Source organism: Ursus americanus, chromosome 9, assembly GCF_024610735.1.
Source record: "Ursus americanus isolate L20-20 chromosome 9, mUrsAme1.1.p, whole genome shotgun sequence".
In the NCBI taxonomy this organism is placed as follows: Eukaryota; Metazoa; Chordata; class Mammalia; order Carnivora; family Ursidae; genus Ursus; species Ursus americanus.
The window spans coordinates 9,291,807-9,309,617 of NC_142135.1; the positions used below are offsets into that span (position 1 = coordinate 9,291,807).

Here is a 17,811-nt window from a genome sequence, read left to right on the forward strand (position 1 = left end):
GTGGAATTATGGGGTCATATGGCATTTCTATTTTTAATTTTTTGAGGAACTTCCATACTGTTTTCCACAGTGATTGTATTAATTTGCATTCCCACCAACCGTACATGAGGGTTCCTTTTTCTCCACATCCTGGCCAACACTTGTTGTTTCTTGTCTTCTTGATTTTAACCATTCTAACAAGTGTGAGGTGATGGTTTATTGTAGTTTTGATTTGTATTTCCCTGATGATGAGTGATGTTGACACATCTTTTCATGTGTCTGTTGGCCATCTACATGTCTTCTTTGGAAAAATGTCTATTCAGGTCCTTTACCCATTTTGTAATTGAATTGTTTGGTTTTTTGGTGTTGAGTTGTATGAGTTCTTTATATATTTTGGGTATTAACCCCTTACTGGATATGTCATTTGCAAATATCTTCTTCCATTCAGTAGGTTGCCTTTTAGTTTTGTTGGCGGTTTTCTTTGCTGTGCAAAAGCTTTTTATTTTGATGAAGTCCCAATAGTTTAATTTGCTGGTGGTTTCCCTTGCCTCAGGAGACCTATCTAGAAAAATGTTGCTATAGCCAATGTCAGAGAAATTACTGCCTGTGTTCTCTTCTAGGAAGTTTATGTTTTCAGGTCTCACATTTAGGTCCAACAGTACACTGTGTTCATGTTGAAATTTAATATAAATATTTTCAGGCAAAATTAGTAGAATTAAAATGTGTACGTTACAAACCATTACAGAAAATAAATGCAAACAAAAGTCAATACAGTAGGAATAGAGGAAGGAAACATAAAATCAGAAAAATTGTAAGAAAGTAACAGATATAAGATCCATTATGTTATCCAGCTCACAAGAACACACCTGAAATTAAAAGACCCAAGATATATGCAAAGAAAAGAATGGACACAGCTCTAATAAGTGAATGCAAGCAAAATTTATGGGGTTCTTATGGCAAAATGAATATCAGACATGATAGAATTTAAAGCAAAGAAGCATAAGATGGAATAAGAATTATTCTATAGTAATAAAAATATTGCATAAAATAAAGATCCAATTGCTTTATATTTATTAGATCATACATTATTTAAGTGTGTTAAAACACAAGGCCTTATAAACATAAGGACAAATAAACAGAATCAGCTCCACTAGAAGATTTATGACCAATTTCTGTCTTTGATAAATATGATCAACAAAAAGTAAGACCATTTATTATTTGAACAATATAATCAAGATAATTTTAAAAGTTCGTAATAGACAAAGCCTTATGAAAACCTCATTTTCATTTCCAAAAGAAAAAATTATAGAAATTACATTTAATTACTAGTCATTAAAAATATTAAGTATAAAATACAGAATAAACAAATAAATAAATTGAGAAATTCAAAATGCTGTCCTAAAATGCTATTAAACTTCAAAGGAAATAAAAAATATAATTATTATTTGGAAAATAAAAAATGTAAACATGAGCAAACTGTACAGGCGTTAGAATCAACGACATTTTATATGACCTGTCAACTGAGAAGCCAAACTGAATGTACAGATCAGCATGACTAATTTCAAATGGCCAAATGAACCCCTAATTTCTTTCTGCAGACTTGCTCCTCCCACAGTCATCCCTGTCCTAGAAAATGGCGCCATGATATACTCAGTTGTTGAAGTCAAAGATTCGACGGCGCCCTTGACTTACCTCTTACCCTCACACATCCACCTGGTCAGCACTACCACCCAAACATATCCTGAATTCTGTTACTTACCTCTGTCTCCCCACCTCGCCCTTGTCCATGCCACTGTCATCTCCCAGCTGGACCACCTCATACAGGCCTCTCCCTGTTTTCCCTGCTTCTGTGCTTTCCACTTTTGATTCCTTCCTCATACAAAAGCCAAAGTGACCTTTTTAAAACATAAATCAGATCATTTTATTCTTATGCTTAAAACCCATCAATGGCTGGCTTTCCCTAGCATATCCCATAAATGTGGCTTGTGTAAATGAATTGCTTCCAGAAAAGCCTCAAAGCTGTGGGATCAGTAAGTCTGTTTTCAAAACTTGCCTGATGCTAAGAATCACCTGGAGAGAGCTTGTTAAAAAACTAGATTCCCAGGCCACTATCTGCAGATTCTAATTAGATGTTGTGGAAATGTGTGTTGTAACAAGTACCCAGAGGTGTGAGAAACATGGAGTAAATCAGTTAAGGGTCTAATGAAAAATCAGGAAACACTTAAGTACTGAAAACGTATACAGGAAATTTATACTGCAATGTACCTTATAGGAGTAAATCAGGAAATGTATTACATGGGTAATAGAAGATCTAGGATGCCAAAGAAGGGAGAATAAGACCACCCAGAAACCTGGAACATCAGGCGGCTACCTCCACTCCCAGGACAGAGGGAGGAGATGGGGTGGGAGGAAACCACACACCAATGTCACCTGGAAAAACCAGACCTGCAGAGACCTCTTGGCAGCCACAGAGTAGACTCTACCACTACTGGAGACGTCATTCACACAGATACGGACTGTGGAAGAGGCATCTGGAGCCTCTTTCTTAGTCCACCAGCTTCCCTCCAGTACTTCCCATTGGCCACAACCAGCTGGAAGCCAGGTGACATGGGAAGCTGGGTAATGAGACCTGGAGGGTCCATCTCCCTGAACTCTACAGAGCAGAGCAGAAACAGGGCAACAGGTGCGTACAACAGCAAATAGGCTCAGCACCTGTATCGTGAGTTTGGATTCCGTTCCACGTCCTCATGAAAATACCACAGCGGCCTCTCCTGAAGAGGATGAAAGCCCATTATTAACGTTAAATTCTTTTAAGGGCCAATCTCCATTTGAAATTTCCCATTCTCCCACGCAGGGGCAAATTGTGAGTAATGGATTGTGCTTCTTGTAAATAATGCCTTCTAAGAGGACGTATAAGTGCTCGGTGATCCTGGATGTGGAGTCTAAAACGTCCTTCGTGGGGGACAGCGGGGAGCTAGAGAAATGTACACACATCTGGAGCTGACAGGCAGACAGGAGCCCAGAAGAACAGATTAGCCAAAAATTTACATGTCAGCGTTCTGACAATAAGTTTGTTGACCAGGACGCACATTTACACAGTTCCCAACAGAACTGCATGTCATTAGTACTTTCAGAATGAAGTTTGGGGTGAGGAGGAAGCAATTTAACTCTAATAGTAAATATATATATATTTTTTTAACCTAGGAATGAAAGAAATATTTTCTTTCAAAAACTACCACTCCCCTGGACTTAGTCATTTTGTTAACATCACACACTTTGACTAATGAAAATAAGAGTACATTGAGAATATTGCTGTTTTGCTGAATCGAGAAAAAAAACCCCAAAACTGCAGAGATTTCCATCACCTCCTATGCAGAGTTCAAGCACCTTAAAATAAAGTCTCCTAAGACCTGACCTCTGCCTGGTTCTTCACCCTTGTTTCCAGCTATTATCTGCCCAATATTCTGTGCTAGTTTCTGTGGTCATTGACTTTCCTGTCTTTGTTCAGGCTTTCTTTCTCTCCCTGGAATGTTCTTCATTCCCTACATAATCTCCCATCTTCTAGCAAATTCCTGCTTATTCTTTAACATTCATATCAAACCTCACATCCTCCAGGAAGCCTTCCCCATGCCACCAGGATACGCCCCTCCCACCACTGGGCTTCCATACTAGTATAGGCATATATCTGTCAATTGCGCTTTCTCCAGTGTATTTTAATTGCTTGTGTATCTTTCTCTCTCCTGAGATGATCAGGGATAATTTTTCGATTTATCATTCCATATCTACCTCTTATCCTATGTTTGGCACATAGTAGATGCTCAGTAAATATTCCTTGAGAAGATTCAATGGTGGTAATAGCTGACACCATGGTACAAAGTGAAAATCCAAGAAAAGAGAAATTTACTTCTGATTTTCCTGAAGACTATAATTTAAGAAGCCAGGGTAAATTCACAAGGAAAATTGAAAGGTTGTTTTATATTTTGTTCCTCACAAGTATTTCTAGTTAGATTCCTTGTCCTTTGCCCATGTGCTCTTTTAATTTATCATTATAGCAAGTCTTCATCTGGAGTGCAGTGACTGTTTGCTCATTCTTATTCAGCCTCATATAAATAACAAGTGGAACCATGTGAAATCACTGTTTTGTGGGTCAAAAATAGGCAGGTATAGGTAGTTTCTATGGTTCAACCTGAAGATAAGGATCGAGAGCTGGGTCTCTCTCCCTTGTGTCTGTTTATTGAATTTTACCCAGCACACCCAGTCTGGGTTTCACCATCTTAGTGATTTCTATAGTTGGGAAAGCAACCATATACATTTTGTTAAAGTTGAGGTACATGGAAAAAGCCCAAACAATCATGGAATATTCCTCAGGCATGAAAAAGAATGAAATGTTGCCATTTGCAACGATGTGGCTGGAACTAGCGGATGTGATGCTAAGCGAAATAAGTCAGTCAGAGAAAGACAAGTACTATATAATTCCACTCATCTGTGGAATTCAAGAAATGAAACAGATGAACATAGAGGGAAAAAGGGAGAGGCAATGGTAGAACAGACTTTTACTATGAAGAACAAACTGAGGGTTGCCAGGGGTGGGGGGATGGGCTAGAGGGGGATGGGCATGAAGGAGGGCACTTGTTGAGATGAGCCCTGAGTGTGTATGTAAGTGATGAATCACTAAATTCTACTCCTGAAACTAATATTATACTATGTGTTAACTAACTGGATTTTAAATAAAAACTTGAAAAAAAAATTAACTACATTAAAAAAAATAAAACAGGATATGAGGGTGATCTGACTAGGACATCTGTCGCCCCATTGATTGCCAGGGTTGATTGGGCTGATCTGGCTGGCGGCTGTCCCCTTCCTCCCTCACTGCTCCATGTGCATCCCTCCCAAAGCTGCATGCTCAGTGGAAGAGGATGACCCTGACAGAGGAGGACTGTTGTTCGGTCAAGGGTATGGGAGTAGCTGCGTTCCCCTGCTAGAACCTCCAGACAAGCTGTCAAGTCCATTTGTAGGAGAACATAGGGTAGTCAGGTTTCCAAGACCAGATACGTCCAAATGAGGCACTGCATGTGGCAGTCTGCCCTTCTAAAATAAAATAAAATAAAATAAAATAAAATAAAATAAAATAAAATAAAATAAAATAAATAAAATAAAATGTAAAGGGAGATCATCTCAGTGCCGGGTGCTGCCCGAGGAAGTCATGAGACTTCATCCTGGGGTAGGATTTCATCAAAAGCTGGACAGTTGTCTGCCAGGAAGGCCTTAGAAGGGACTTTCGCCTTCTATAGAAAAGGGGACTTTGGTTACTACCTCCATGCTCACTCTCAACTTTCAACTGCATGAAATTGCATGACTCTGTGAGAATTAAAGTAATATCACATCATTAAAATGTTAATTTGTACCTTTGTGCCTGTCCCACAATTGAATTTTCAGGAAGCTGATTACATTTCTTTATATGGATTCAGGAAACCATTATTCCCCATGATCTAATTTATTGAACATATTTTGGCCCTTCCAGCTTGTCCATCAGTCATCCCTAAACACACTCAGTACGAATGATGAAGATGTTTAGTGTTAAGGAACATCACTTCCTAGAGGAAGGGCAAGGCTAGCACTGCAGGTACAGTAGGAAAACAACCAGCAGTTTTTCAGGACCTGAGCTTGCAGTCCTCTGCTGGGGAAAATCAGGTCTCATCAGAAGCGTTTTACCTGCTGTTCATATAAATACTGGTGTTAAGATGAATTTTGGTGTTAATATGAATGTTGGGGTCAATATTTTTCTTACTGATTTCTTAGTTCCTCCTAACTTTTAAACTTAAAAGAATCTTTGGAATGAAATAAGCTGAAAATATCTTTTAAAAATAAAAAACACATTTAGATTCTAGTGCACAGCAAATTCTCTGTGAAGAAAAGTTCCAAATTTGTGATTCTATTTGCATTTCCATAAACACAGTGAATCTTTGTCTGAGCTTATTATGTGACAAATAACAGTGTTAGAAACGGGGTGTTTTAAGACTCTAATTATGCATATGCTCCCATTCTTGTTAGTGCATTTACAACGCGAAGCAATACAAAATTTGTACTTTTGGCTCAAGAGCTTTTTTTCTTAAAACTGACAATTTAATGATTTTTTAAACTAACATTGGCCTCATTTAATGAAATTAAAATATTAAAAAAATTAAAAAAAATGCAAAGGTGTCACTGCTCCTTGGGAAGAGATATGAGCTGGAGAGGAGCACCCAGCATGTCTGTGAGGGTGTGTCCTGGGGACAGCTGCCTGTGAGGGGGAGGGAAGAGCTGAGCCAGGAGCAGGGCCAGTGATCACAGAGGCTAGGACCCAGGCTTCAAGTTCTCAAACTCCCATAAGGGTACCAGGTCCCACTTCCAGAACTGTAAAGGCCACATAGTCAAGGACCACAGATGAATTAGCGGTACTTGGTGTGGATGGATGTCCTTCACCTGAAAGAAGAATTGGGCAGCCCACATATGCATTTGGGGCTCACCGTAACCACGTTCCCATCTCTCTGGCGTGGTCCATTAAAATTACTTAAATCTAAGTAAAATTAAACCTTTAGTAGCTCAGGTACGCTAACCACATTTCAAATGTTTGGGAACCCCCTGTTGGGCTGCACAGAACGTTTCCTTCATTGCAGAAAGTTCCAGCAGACAATGCTGCTCCACCCAAAGGTGCAGCCACATCTCCCAGAGGCCCTGCTGCCTCCCCGAGACACTGCAGGAAGAAGGGGCCGGTTCTCACTGCCCTAACGTCTGCAACCTCTGCCTGTCCTCCCCTCGACTGGATGTGTCACTGTTTAGTCCCCTCAGTTGTATCTTTTCCTTCATGTTTGATAGTCATATGGCTTAATAAACCAAAACTGGGCTCAGTAGCTACCAAACAGTGTGTCCATGTCCTCAAGGATAGGCCAGGAAGGTGGGGGAAATACTTGTATTCATCACACTCGTTCAGTTAAAGAACAGGAGGCAAACTCAGTTTTCACATTAAAGTAGTGTACACACATACCTTACCAACATTAACATCTAAAAATATAACATCAATCATTAGCCAACAAAAAATTAATGGGACACAAAATTATAACATTAATATATTTTAAAATGTGGCAAATAAAACATGTTAGAATTAACCTCCTCCTCCAAAAACCCCCCAAAAAACAAAAAACAAAAAAACCAAAAAACCCGTGTTTGACGATAATAGAATCTGCTTTGTTGGGCAAACCTTTCCATGAGTCATCTCCTTTAATTATTCAGTAAACATTGCATCGGTAGCTTTAGTTGCTGATTCTTCCACAGTATTCTTCTCTAAGTTTTTGTTCTGCAGACTACCTCTTTTAAAACGCTTCTGAACAAACTCTTCCAGACTTGAAATGTAGTGTCCTTGGTCCCTGCAGTTTTCACTGCTCTTTCCTCCCAGAGTCTCAGCACAAGTCTGGCCATTGCACAAACTATGCGTGGTACTTACAGGTATTTTTCCCAGTTGGATGTTCAGTAGACATACTGAAAGGGTGGGATTCTAGCAGATCTTTCCCTTCTGCATCACAAGGGGCCCTCCCATGAGGTCTGTGGGAAGGGAAGGGCCAACCTATTGCATCTTCCTCTGCGTAAGGGAGCGGCATGAAATCGCACACACAAATGGATTGAATTGTTGTCAAATATGATAGATAAATACACAACTGCACTGTCTAAAACACTGGTTCTTCTTCCACAACAGAAGGATTGCCATCGAGGGGTGGTTATCCATCAGGCATTCACCTCCCCAAATTTGATGCTACTGTTCCCCAGGCTAGGATTCATTACCTCATTTCTTCGTTCACCATTCATTTCCTTAAACATTCAAGTGACAAACAATGGGATACGCTTTCTGGGGCTCTGACCAATGGGGCATACAACCAACAATTGCGAGTCAAATGGGAAACAGATTACCCCATCTAATAATTGGATTAAGTGGCCAGTGCTCTGACGTAGAGGTTTGGTAAAGCTTGGATTGGAGAATCTGGCTTAAGATTCAGGCTACCTCGGGGCTACTGATTTCCTTCCCAAACATGGATAGTGAGTCCAGCATGCTTGCCTGAGCCTGCAGATGGGAGTGCGGGTGGTGACCAGACCCTAAAAGTCCAAAGCTAGTCTGTTTCCTCATAGATCTGACCACTGCTGTACAGTAAGTGAAGTCTCAGGCCCAAAAGAGGAGCAGCAGATGTCCCTCACCTGCAGAGTGACCCTGCCCACTAGTGAGATGTGGCCAGTAAATGAAGTACTTCTTCCCCAAAGAAAAAGAGCTGATTAGGGTGGAGAGAGGAATGTACACACTCCAGACCTCTCTCTTCCCTGCAAAGAAAAGGCTAGAAGCCCCCTTCTTGGTCAGTGGACCAAAACAACATGAGAAGAGTTTTAAAGTTCCTTTTCTTTGCCTATAAATAATCCTTGTCTCATAGGAACACTGGGAGGTAGGGGTTAAATAAAACACATGAACTGCCTCATGTAGGCAAGCATGTGTCCAGCATGGTGTCTGGGTCTAGTAAATGGCCCCATATTCTCTTCTGCCCCTACACTCTTATACCTTTGAACTTCCTAAGGGAAGGTGCTGGGTGTAAATAATCTTTGTTATATGTTTGTTGAATTAAACCAATCAGTTTTATTTATGGAGAATTCAACTTAGCACTGAGCTTATTTGTTTTAAAAGAAGTGGAAGAATTACAGAATTTTTCATACCAGAAGTGGCCTTCAAGCTCATATCTCATGGGGTACAGTGTGCAGGGAAGGTAGGGATCCGAGTTTCCAGCTCAGCGTGCTTCCCACTGCAGCACTTGCGTGGAGCGGGACAGCTCAGAGGCAGTGCCCCTGCCACATCTCTATCCCCAGCCCCTCAAGCGGTGTCTGGCATGTCACTGGCTCTCAGAAACTATTTGTTACATGAATTAATTCACCATATTCCCCCTGCTTGGCCTTTGGCAAATGAAGGATAACTTGTGGCTTTGCAAGAGTATGGTGCACAGATAGAATTTGTGATATAACTTGCTCATGCCACATACAGAGGCTTAAGGTTAGACTTTTTTATGGAATATGTACTGAAAATTAAAATGTTTTCGCTTCTTAAAAAATATGGAGGTAGTGTATATTTTTGAGGATCTATCAGAGAGTGATGTACCACTTAGTGCATGTTGTATTTTTATTTCAGGTAGACGGAGTAATCACACGTTGGCGACAAACATCAAAGTCTGGGGAAAGTACCTTGGACAGCAGCAGAGAGCCCGCAAACCAAAGGTTTTGGTTTCTTGAGCTTTTCATAGTTCTCTTCATTGTCATTTGGTGGCTAGAATGCACCCTCCCCAAAGATACAGTTATTTAAAGTTTACAAATGATTCATGCTGTGAATGTTAATGTTTATTCCCAAAATGTAGACTCTCTATTTATAGGGCTCTTGATCCCTAAAAAACAAATCTGTGAATATACACGCCCCAATTACTTGTGACGATAATGGTTAAGATTGGTGATGTCAGCACCAGGGACCGCTAACATTGACTGAGCACTCACTTTGTATCAGGCACTGTTCTGTGTGTTTAACCCATATTAACACACTTCATCCTTCCTAGTTTTGTCCTCAGTTTACAGATGGGGCAAATGAGGGAGAGAAGTTTAGAATGTCTGAAGGTTGGGTAGCCGTGATGTGTTGGGACAGCTCTGCTGATCCCTGTTCATAATGCTACTCACACTGTCCATTCACGGCCCCTATGTCACGTTATAGATCCTAAAACTCTCAGGGCTGCAAGGGCCAAGAGGCCCCATCATGTGCCCTCCTGTCGACCTCCTACTCACAGGTCATCTGTGAGCCTGTGGGTCAGCCTCTCTCCCAGCGGCTCCCTCCCCGCTCTCCATACTCCCCGGTGGCACGAAGTCTCTCCTCCATTCCTCACTGAACATTCTAGCTCTGCTGCCTGAAGACCCCAAGAACAAAGCCCAACTCCTCTGAGCCGTGGCCTCCCTTAAAGTATTCTGGACAAAGCTCTCCTTGTTTGAGTTCTTCCTTAGAACGCACATCCCAGGCCTTTCGACTTTCCTGCTACTTGTCATGATTTCCAGACTCTAACCATCCAGATGGTAAAATCTATTCTGAACCCAGGCAAACTATCTTTGTGATACAAATGTATATGCTGAAATTATCATCACAAAAATACCTGAACAAGAGCTATATTTACGTCTTGCATAATACAAGCAGTCAGGCGTTCGTATATTCCAAGTCAACTGGGGAAGTTTTGTGGATTTTCAAACATGGGGTTTGTCTGAACAACAGGTGTGGAGTTGAATTCCTTTTGAAAGGGGGGTTGCTGGTTTGAACCTTGGGGACCCACTCTCGTATTTCCTAGCTTAGTGGCTTCCATGTCAGATACGTGTGTAACTTACAGGGATTCAAGGGTGTTATGCTATTATGAATATTCATGGCCATAATTAACCCCCAGCAGCATCCACACATGTAAGGAGTGTGAATCCAGTTTGCGAGGGATCATAGGAATAGGAAGCCAAGTCATGGCAAACAGTGTGGAGCTAGTTTTCAGACCCCAGGAAGATCACCATTATGGTGATTGCTTCCTACGTTACGCTTGCAAAGCCTCTCTTGTTGGTTTTTATCGCTGAGAAATAATCACCTCCCAGCCATACATAGCATAGGTATGGAAGGGTGTTCATGGCGCTCCTTAGTCATTGACAAACTTCACCATGCACATCACCCCAGCCTCTGGCTGGGAGATCCCATGAACCGAACAGCTGCCTGTAGAGGCCGCACGTGGGAACACAGTCAGGCAGCTGTGAGTTTGAGGGGGAGGATGGCAGACCTAGCGATACACCTCTCACAGCCAGAGCGGCCCTTTCCTCTTGCTGTGCCACGGAGCGACTGGAGGGGGAAGATCAGTAGGGTAAGATTCCGTTCCTTGGGACCAGAGGGGATCACGTTTTGTAGGGAAGGTAACCAGTTCTGTGAACGCTTGTGGTCCCGTGACACTGTCTGATCAAGGAGGACACATAACTTGCTCAGAATGGGTTTATTGAGTGTTGAGTGCCTAGGCCGTGCTACGTGATACTCCCCAACACCTGTCTTTCATCTTCAAAATAACTACAAGAGAAATCTGGTTATTCCTAACAGACTGAGGTTCAAAGAGATTAATTTGCCCAAGATTACAAAGTTACTAACTAATAGTAGAGCCAGAATTATAAATCTTAGTCCATTCTTGGGATTGCCTTCCTACTGATTTCACTGTGTCTTTTTTTTTTAATAGACCTTTTTCTGTAAAGCAGTCTTAGGTTCACAGAAAAATTGAGTGAAACGCACAGAGATTTCCCATGTGTCCAACTGCCCCCACTCGTGCACAGTCTTCCCCACGGTCAGCATCCATCAGCGGACTGGTATATTTGTAACAGCTGTTGAACCTACATTAACACACATCGTTATCACCCCAAATTCATAGTTTACATTAAGGTTCAAACTTAGTGTTCTTCGTTCTGTGGGTTTTGACAAATATATAATGACATGTATCCGTGGTCATAGTATCATACAGAGTAGTTCCCCTGTCCTAAAAATGCCTGTGTTTCACCCATCCCTCTCTCCCCCACCCCCACCCCTGGCAACTATTGCTCTTTTTACTGTCTCTCTAGTTTTACCTTTTCCAGAATGTGCTAGAGTTAGAATCATATCGATGTAGCCTTTTCGGATGGACTTCTTTAACTTAGTAATATACATTTAAGCTTCCTCCATGTCTTTTCATGACTTGCTAGTGTATTTCTTTTTAGTGCTGAATAATATTCCGTTATCTGGATGGACCACAATTTATTTATCCATTTGCCTACTGAAAGACATCTTGGTTGCTTCCAATTTGGGGCAATTATGAATCAAGCTGCTATAAACACTGTGTGCAGGTTTTTGTGTGGACATAAGTTCTCAACTCCTTTGGGTAAATATCGAGAAGTGTGATTGCTGGATCTCATGGTTAAGGGTATGTTTAGTTATGTAAGAAACTGCCAAACTGTCTTCCAAAGTGGCTGTACCACTTTACATCCCTGTTAGTAATGGATGAGAGTTCCTGTTGCTCCTCATTCTTGCCGGCATTTGGTGGTGTCAGTGTTCTGGACTTTGGCCATTCTAATATGCATGTACTTGTATCTCCTTGTTGTTTTAGTTTGCATTTCCCCGATGACATATGGTCTGGAGCATCTTTTCATTTGCTGATTTGCCAGCTGTACATCTTTGCTGGTGAGGTGTCTGTGAAGGTCCTTGGCCCATCTTCCAATCACACTGTTTTCTTATTGTTGTGTTTGAGGAGTTCTTTGTATGTTTTGGATAACAGTCATTCATCAGATGTATTTGCAAATATTTTCTCCCACTGTGTGGTTTGTCTTGTCATTCTCCCAAGATTGTCTTTCATGGAGCGGAAGTTTTTAATTTTAATGAAATCCAGCTTGTCAATTATTTCTCTTATGGCTCATGCCTTTACTGTTGTACCTAAAATGGTATCGCCACACCCAGGGTGGGTTAGCTCTTCTCCTGTGTTCTCTTCTAGGAGTTTTACAGTTTTGCATTTTGTGTTTAGGTCAGTGATCCATTTTGAGTTAATTCTTGTGAAGGCTGCAAGGCTTATGTCTAGATTCATGTTAAATATACCCATGTTGTATTAATTTTTTTAGGTGTGTGGTATTTTGATGCTATCATAAATGTGTTTTTGTTGATTGTATATAGATTTGCAATTAATTTTTTATTGTGGTAAAATACATATAAAATTCACTGTCTAAAGTATCTGAAAGTGTGCAACTCAGTGGCATCTAGTATATTTGCAATAATTTACAAACATCCCCGTTATGTGATTCACTTTTGTGTTTGACTTTATACCTGGCAACCCTGCTGATCTCTCCTATGATTTTATTAATTTTGTTGGTCCTTTTGGATTTTCTACGTATCTACAGAGAATGATGACTTTCTTTCTTCCTAATCTTGTATCTTTTGTTTCTTTTTCATGCCTTAGTGCAGAGGGAAAGGCATCAGTACAATGTGGAATGGAGATGAATAGCAGGCATCTCTGTCTGATTGCCAATCCCAGAGGAAAAGTTCAACATTACGCTATTAAGTCTGAAACATTTTATTGGTTTCATAATCTGTGCTTTCATATTCCAAACCTGAGGTTTTTAGTTTCTATCTGTGTTCTTGTTGCTTCTGCTGGTTCTCAGGCAGAGTGCCCCTTTTTCCTTGACTGCTTGTTAGTTTTGATGGCAAGCTGCTCCATTGCCTTAGAAAATAGTTTGGGGGCTTCTCAGAAGCCTGGGAGGTCCTGAGCCAGGGAGCACTGGCATGTGCTTTGGGGCAGACCCTACTTGAGGGCACTGCCAGTTTGGAACCACTTCACTCTAAATTCAAGATCGATGGTTTTTAACCATGGCTGTGACAACTCAGGCCTTCTCTGCCCCGCTCTCCTCACAGTCCCTGGGGCTATGGGCAGAGTGCGTTTACTTTTCATTCACTCTTACATGACAGAAAAGCCTTCTGGTAGAGAGGGCGTCTGTCAGACTGCCCACCTGACACTCTCAGGGCCTCGACCTCTGTTCTCAGACTCCATAAGGCCAGCAAGACCAAAAAGCACCACTTTAGGGGTTCAGCAAATTCCTTCAGAGCAAAGGTGGCTTCAGGGATCCACTTCTTCCCTGGTTCTGCCTTTTGCTGAATTCTGCCCTGAGGGTTCCTTATTATCTTATCACATCTTTCATGATCTCCCTAAAGTTTTCAATGGGAGGCAGGAATCTTTGGTCCAAATATGCTAGCCTTCCATATTACCAGAAACAAGTTCTTTCCTTATGTTCTTTAATAAAAGGAATCAATCTGTCATGTGTTTTATCCCTAGTGATTTTAGACCCTTTCTTTTGCTTTCTTCCACAGTAATAAAAATATTCATTTTGTCTTCCAGTTATCCTTACTAGACCCCAGAGGTTCTGGTTCTGACCGTCAGGTGGTGGGTAAAACTGGTGATGGGCAACTGTTGGGCCCCTGTCACTTCAGGTGTCTGACATTGAGGGAGGAAACAGCAGAGGACAAAAGCCCCTCTCCTCTCTATTTTGGGATTAATATGATCTGCAGGTACTCCTGGCCTATCTGCTCATTGTCTTTTGCCCAGAGACTCATGACCAGTTAAAGTCCTGCATGCAAATTATTTCTCCCAACATCTGAAGGGGGTGAGTGGCAGAGAACTGCCTCTGGCTGAGTTCAGTGTTTATTGCTAATATCCAGAAGTTGTGGCCCAAGAGGTATATGCCTGGAAGAGAGATAGGCTGCTTTTCCTCAAAGTCAGCATACTTCTAATAGATGAATTCAGATATCTAATTCAGATGAATTCAGATATCTTAATTAAGCCATAGATATGATAGCCTTTTAAATAAGAGCATGGGAATTAAAAAGTAAAGCTATATTTAATAATGACTATAACGTAGGTCTTTGGAAACTGTAATTTCCCACATAGTTTATAGCACGCACTCTGGGTCTTTGGAATATTTATGCTTTATATCCTTTGTATACATTACACTTCCCTTCAATGAGTCCATGTGTGTTAATCAAAATACTGAGAAAAATTAAAAACTCGAGTGCCTTCAAGGGCTAGGCAGCCAACAGGAATGAGGGGGAAGGGTTACAAGAACAACAGAGAGTTTACACTCTCCAGCGTAAGTCAAACCTCCCTCCCCACCATACACCGTGTCTGAGGACATCAGTGTGGGGCTCCTGGATGAGGCTGACTGTGATTTTTCTGTAGGTCAAAGATGTCTTATTTAATTTCAGGATTGCACAGTAGTATAATATTTTTTCATTTATTTTACGTGTATTCAATAAAGCTGTGTACCAGAGATACAAGATGAAAAAGTCAATATAATTGCTTCAAGAATGCCGGTCTAATAGGGAGAACAGACCAATAATGAGACAATTACATGATAATGTCATAAATGTTCTGTTCGAGCTCTATGCTGTGCTATTATATGCTACCAGGAAACATACCTCTTTGCACAGACCATGGGATGGCTTGGGGCTGGAATAGAGGAGGCACTTACTATATTCTGTCGAAAGACTGACTGTATGACCAGTACAGTGATTCCGAAATAGTTTGACTGATTATCAAAGTCACTGGGGAGACTGATATAAATACAGAGCACTGTGCCTAACCCCAGACCTACGGCCTGAAGTTGGCAGAGAAGCAGCCAACTGACCTGTATTATCTAGAATTTTCTATATGACGGCAGCATGGGAATCTTTCTCATTCTGTTTTCACGTAACTGTCGCCAAGAGAACTGGGTGTGGCAGCAGGAGTAGGATCTTGTGGGGGGAAGTGGTGGACAGAGCGTTCTAGGCACCTGAACGTATATAAATATCCCTCGTGCAGGCTGGGTCATCTAAAACAGGGTCCAGGAGCCCAGTAGCTACATTCAGGGGAAAGACCTGCCCCTAGTGGTTCTGTTACTGATCCTGGCTGTGGGGTTTGCCTGCTGTATCGTGTGAAGATTGTCAGGTGTGGGGCACCTGGCTGGCTTAGTCAGTAGAGCGTGCAACTCTTGATCCCAGGTTGTGAGTTTGAGCCCCATGTTGGGTGTAGAGATTGCTTAAAAATAAAATCTTCAAAAAAGTAAGTAAATACAGAGTCTCAAGCGAGCAGAGTCTCCAGCCGACCTCCCTTCGCTGTGTGTGCAACAGCACTTTCCTTCTCTGCTCTTTCTCCTACAAGGCTCCGAGCTACCCGAAACCAGGGACAGTCTCTTATCGCGGTGTCTCTATGCTCTATGCTCTGTAAGCATCTCTATGCTCTAAGGATAGCACTTGCCCATGTTTGCTGAATGAATGAATGAATGAATGAGTTGACTCTGTTTGAAATTTCACTTAAAATGCCAGCTCAATTTCCTTTTGCTGTTTTTGCTGTTGTAGACACAAGCAAGTTGAGAAACTAGAAGTAGACCCTAGCAAGCATTCCTTCCCTGATGTGGCTCACATAGTTCAAGAGAAAAAACACAGGCCCCGAAGAATTCAGTCTGAACCCAAAATTACAGCAAATGAGGAAGATCCCGACTTCGAAGATAACCCTGAAGTGCCTCCATTGATTTGAAGCATCAGGCTGCATCGACGGACCCACCAAACCCAGTTCTGTTCCTTGCAGCGTGTGTGCAGACCACTGTGGGGTAAACACCGAGTTATTTATCAACGTTACTACTCCAGTGTTTTAGCTTCCGCTCTATACAGTAATATTCTTAAACTAGTTTAAAATTCAAATGTATACCTTAAAATGCTATAACTCATTTGTCTATAATAAAATGCTGGCTAGTGCAAATGTTCCGTAAATCATGGAACTATTATATTAAGACGTTGATTTTCAATCACAGGACTGGCTGCTAATGCAGAGAAATGAAGTCAGAGATAAAAGGTCTGATTATTAAATTGGTACTTCAGCAAATTGGTCAAGCTCAGAAGTTAAAACTGTAATTTCAGATCGAATGGGAATGCTTTAATATGATTTCAGCAGTGTTTCAATTTTCTTCTCATGATTATTGGTGGTAATGCCTTGGAATGATGAAGAGGAGAGCGAGCAGGGGTAGGAAGGGAGAGCCTCGAAGGCCGTAGATGTAGGCTTGACACCCGCAAGCTGAAGGCAAGGAGGTGGAAGGAGGGGGAAAGGGGATGGGCTAAATGGAGCCTCGGGAGACAGCGCAGCTCTATGAGAACCCGGCCAGCCCAGCGGGAGCTGTAGCACAGGGTTGTCCATAGCAAACGAGCCTGTTGGGTCAAGATGGCTGAGCCCAACTACCCCTGCCACGCTCAGGTCTCGGCCGGTAGCTCCCTGCCCGGAGAGTGGCGGCCGGGGTGGGAGGCTTTTGGTTCTGCACTCCTCGTGCCGGTTCTCTCTTGGGGAGACCTGAGCTGGGTGCCTCTGTTGCACCACTAGAAGGTTACAGAAGCTCTCCCAGCCTTGAGGAGGCTGTCCTGAGGCCTTACGGGAAAGAGGAAAGTGCTCTTCCGAGCTGGGGGAACGGAGACCCCTGGACGTAGAGGAGGTGAGTGGGGCAGTTGCCTGGGGGTAATGTAGAAACATTGTAAGTGTCCCTCCTGCCTGAGTAAGTGGAGGGAAATATTTCCAAGTAGGAAGAGGACCGCTAGTGCTTTAGCTCCAAATCAAAAGACACAAATAATGAGTCCATTTTCGAGCAGCGTTTAGAGAATATATAAAGGAACTAAACTGGCTAGGTTCAAAAATAAAACCTTCTCATCCCAGTCTCTCCCAACTGAAATAAAAAACAGCCTTCCCCTGACTGTGGACTACATCGTTGTTTTGGATCTCCTGGGAACTACCGGCAATTTAGAGTTGGTGTCTAGTAATGCCTGAAAACTGTTTGTCGATGCACAATCATCCAGGCCAGGTGCAGGCCTCCTTACAGAAGGTTAGGAGGAAGATTTACAGGGTAAAATTGGGGCAGTGTAGCAGCGATTTCCAACAAGATCCAACCGTGAGGTAGTGAGCCATGTGCTCACCTGGGGGAAGAGTGTCCTAAAAACTGAGAACAGCATGTGCAAAGGCCCTGAGGTGGCACATGGTTTCAGTAAGCCAGGGTCACTGGAGCAGGCTGAGCAGGGTAGGTATCAGAGTAGGGGTGGGTGAGCTCATGGAGAGCTGGCCCTGACAAGGCTTGATCTAAAAAGGCAAGACTACTGCTGGGCAATTGCATTGCTCCCAAAAGAGTGTCTTTAGATTTCATAGTTTTTTTTTTGGTTTTTTTGCCAAATGCTTTCCTATACTCATCTCATTTTTTATCTTAGGA

General features: G+C 42.1%; 1 protein-coding gene across 2 annotated transcripts in view; it reads left to right on the forward strand.

The window, feature by feature from the left end:
• The window catches only part of DNAAF11 (dynein axonemal assembly factor 11), a 73,134-nt gene extending 55,665 nt beyond the window's left edge, over positions 1-17,469 (forward strand). The window contains exons 11-12 of one of the 2 annotated variants that reach the window (XM_045812207.2): positions 9,173-9,258; positions 15,929-17,469. In XM_045812207.2, the coding sequence (XP_045668163.2) occupies positions 9,173-9,258; positions 15,929-16,106 (264 nt within the window). In that variant the 3' untranslated portion in view covers positions 16,107-17,469. The remainder of the gene's footprint in view (positions 1-9,172; positions 9,259-15,928) is intronic. The other variant, XM_045812208.2, reaches the window with a different exon arrangement.
• Positions 17,470-17,811: the final 342 nt, after the last annotated feature.